Source organism: Lepidochelys kempii, chromosome 11 (assembly GCF_965140265.1).
Source record: "Lepidochelys kempii isolate rLepKem1 chromosome 11, rLepKem1.hap2, whole genome shotgun sequence".
Taxonomy (NCBI): Eukaryota; Metazoa; Chordata; order Testudines; family Cheloniidae; genus Lepidochelys; species Lepidochelys kempii.
In genome coordinates, this window is record NC_133266.1 from 16,732,060 (window position 1) to 16,735,182 (window position 3,123).

At 45.5% G+C, this 3,123-nt stretch overlaps 1 protein-coding gene across 1 annotated transcript; it reads right to left on the reverse strand.

Annotated features, from left to right (window-relative positions):
• Positions 1 to 1,780, reverse strand: LOC140895283 (uncharacterized). Its single transcript, XM_073304726.1, has 2 exons — positions 1,311 to 1,780; positions 1 to 723 (listed from the first exon to the last, which is right to left on the reverse strand). The coding sequence occupies exons 1-2, from the start codon at positions 1,714 to 1,716 to the stop codon at positions 182 to 184; spliced, it is 948 nt and encodes a 315-aa protein (XP_073160827.1). The 5' UTR covers positions 1,717 to 1,780; the 3' UTR covers positions 1 to 181.
• Positions 1,781 to 3,123: the final 1,343 nt, after the last annotated feature.

Below are 3,123 nucleotides of genomic sequence, written 5' to 3' on the forward strand. Positions count from 1 at the left end.
CTCCCTTTAATCACCGCTTGCAGAGGCAATAAAGTCATTGCTGCTTCACAGTCATGCATTCGTTATTCATTCATCACACAAATAGGGAGATGACTACCAAGGTATCCCAGGAGGGGTGGTGGAGGAGGGAAGGAAAATGCCACACAGCACTTTAAGCACAGCACTTTAAAAGTTTACAACTTTAAAATTTATTGAATGACAGCCTTCTTTTTTTTGGGCAATCCTCTGTGGTGGAGTGGCTGGTTGGTCGGAGGCCCCCCCACCGCGTTCTTGGGCGTCTGGGTGTGGAGGCTATGGAACTTGGGGAGGAGGGCGGTTGGTTACAGAGGGGCAGCAGTGGCAGTCTGTGCTCCAGCTGCCTTTGCTGCAGCTCAACCATACACTGGAGCATTCTGGTTTGGTCCTGCAGCAGCCTCAGCATTGAATCCTGCCTCCTCTCATCACGCTGCCGCCACATTTGAGCTTCAGCCCTGTCTTCAGCCCGCCACTTACTCTCTTCAGCCCGCCACTTACTCTCTTCAGCCCTCCACCTCTCCTCCCGGTCATTTTGTGCTTTCCTGCACTCTGACATTATTTGCCTCCACGCATTCATCTGTGCTCTGTCAGTGTGGGAGGACAGCATGAGCTCGGAGAACATTTCATCGCGAGTGCGTTTTTTTTTCTTTCTAAGCTTCACTAGCCTCTGGGAAGGAGAAGATCCTGTGATCATTGAAACACATGCAGCTGATGGAGAAAAAAAAAGGGACAGCGGTATTTAAAAAGACACATTTTATAAAACAGTGGCTACGCTCTTTCAGGGTAAACCTTGCTGTTAACATTACATACATAGCACATGTGCTTTCGTTACAAGGTCGCATTTTGCCTCCTCCCACTGCGTGACTACCCCCTCAACCTTCCCCCCTCCCTGTGGCTAACAGCGGCGAACATTTCTGTTCAGCCACAGGCAAACAGCCCAGCAGGAATGGGCTATACTGAGTGTCCCTGAAGAAAAGCACCCTATTTCAACCAGGTGACCATGAATTATATCTCACTCTCCTGAGGATAACACAGAGAGATAAAGAACGGATTTTGGTTGAATGCCAGCAAACATACACTGCAATGCTTTGTTCTACAGTGATTCCCGAGTATGTGTTACTGGCCTGGAGTGATAAAGTGTCCTACCATGAAGGACGAAATAAGGCTGCCCTCCCCAGAAACCTTTTGCAAAGGCTTTAGGACTACATCTAGGAGAACCGCAAATGCCAGGGCAAAGTAATCCTTTCACATGCTTGCTTTTAAACCATGTATACCATTTTAAAAGGTACACTCACCAGAGGTCCCTTCTCCGCCTGCTGGGTCCAGGAGGCAGCCTTGGGTGGGTTCGGGGGGTACTGGCTCCAGGTCTAGGGTGAGAAACAGTTCCTGGCTGTCGGGAAAACCGGTTTCTCCGCTTGCTTGCTGTGAGCTATCTACAACCTCCTCCTCATCATCATCTTCTTCGTCCCCAAAACCTGCTTCCGTATTGCCTCCATCTCCATTGAAGGAGTCAAACAACACGGCTGGGGTAGTGGTGGCTGAACCCCCTAAAATGGCATGCAGCTCATCATAGAAGCGGCATGTTTGGGGCTCTGACCCAGAGCAGCTGTTCGCCTCTCTGGTTTTCTGGTAGGCTTGCCTCAGCTCCTTCAGTTTCACGCGGCACTGCTTCGGGTCCCTGTTATGGCCTCTGTCCTTCATGCCCTGGGAGATTTTCACAAAGGTTTTGGCATTTCAAAAACTGGAACGGAGTTCTGATAGCACGGATTCCTCTCCCCAAATAGCGATCAGATCCCGTACCTCCCGTTCGGTCCATGCTGGAGCTCTTTTGCGATTCTGGGACTCCATCATGGTCACCTGTGCTGATGAGCTCTGCATGGTCACCTGCAGCTTGCCACGCTGGCCAAACAGGAAATGAGATTCAAAAGTTTGCGGTTCTTTTCCTGTCTACCTGGCCAGTGCATCTGAGTTGAGAGTGCTGTCCAGAGCGGTCAGAATGGAGCACTCTGGGATAGCTCCCGGAGGCCAATACCATCGAATTGTGTCCACAGTACCCCAAATTCGAGCTGGGAACGTCGATTTAAGTGCTAATCCACTTGTCAGGGGTGGAGTAAGGAAATCGATTTTAAGAGCCCTTTAAGTCGAAATAAAGGGCTTCACTGTGTGGACGGGTGCAGGTTTAAATCGATTTAACGTTGCTAAATTCGACCTAAAGTCCTAGTGTAGACCAGGGCTGAGTTTCCTGTCAGGAAAATGGCAATAACAGTACTTTACTACCTCATGAGGTGTTGTGAGGATAAGCACATTTAAGATTATCTGGTGCTTAGATACTATGGTGATGGAAGCCAAATAAGTACCATATGTAGATTTTGAGAGCTACTTCATACAGGTCCAGAATTTGTCCTCTTTGTAATAAAAATAAAGTAATTAGCAGGAAGGAGAGCAGTTATTAACTTTATTATTGGTGTGTCCACATGTGGAATATTTAAGGTGTATATCATTTTGGTGTCTAATCATCATTTAGTAGTTTGTCTTGGATTTAGAAAAATCAGTTATTGTTTAATTCCATCAGAAATACATGCAAAATTTTTACAACCCACAAATTAACCTTCATGCAGGGATATGTTCCCAAAAGACGACTGAATAAATTTCCTTGCTAATCTACAGCTTTGCTGTTTGTATTATTCCTCTGCAAGCTCAATGATTTGCAATAGTGGAGAACTGCTGGGGATCGGTTTGACTGAGATCTCCAGACAGAATGTGCAGTTTGTGATCACTGAAATCAAAGGAACAATGTCATTGGGTTCAAATGCAGTCCTAAAGACAGGAATATTTCACTACATCAGCAAAGCAGAAATATGTTCTTTCTGTTATAGAACCTCACTTTTCCTGGAACATTCGAAAATAAAACACCTTCCTTTTTATTATTAGTTTATAAGAAAACATGTATATACAGCTAAATATTTACACAGTGCCATGTGCATTTTGTCTTTCTAAAACAAATGTTGATGAAGCCAATAGATTATTTCTTCCAAAATATTTAAAATTAAAAATGTTTAGTGTGTGTGTGCATACATTAGAGAGCAGGGAGGGTGTGTGATCAAATTT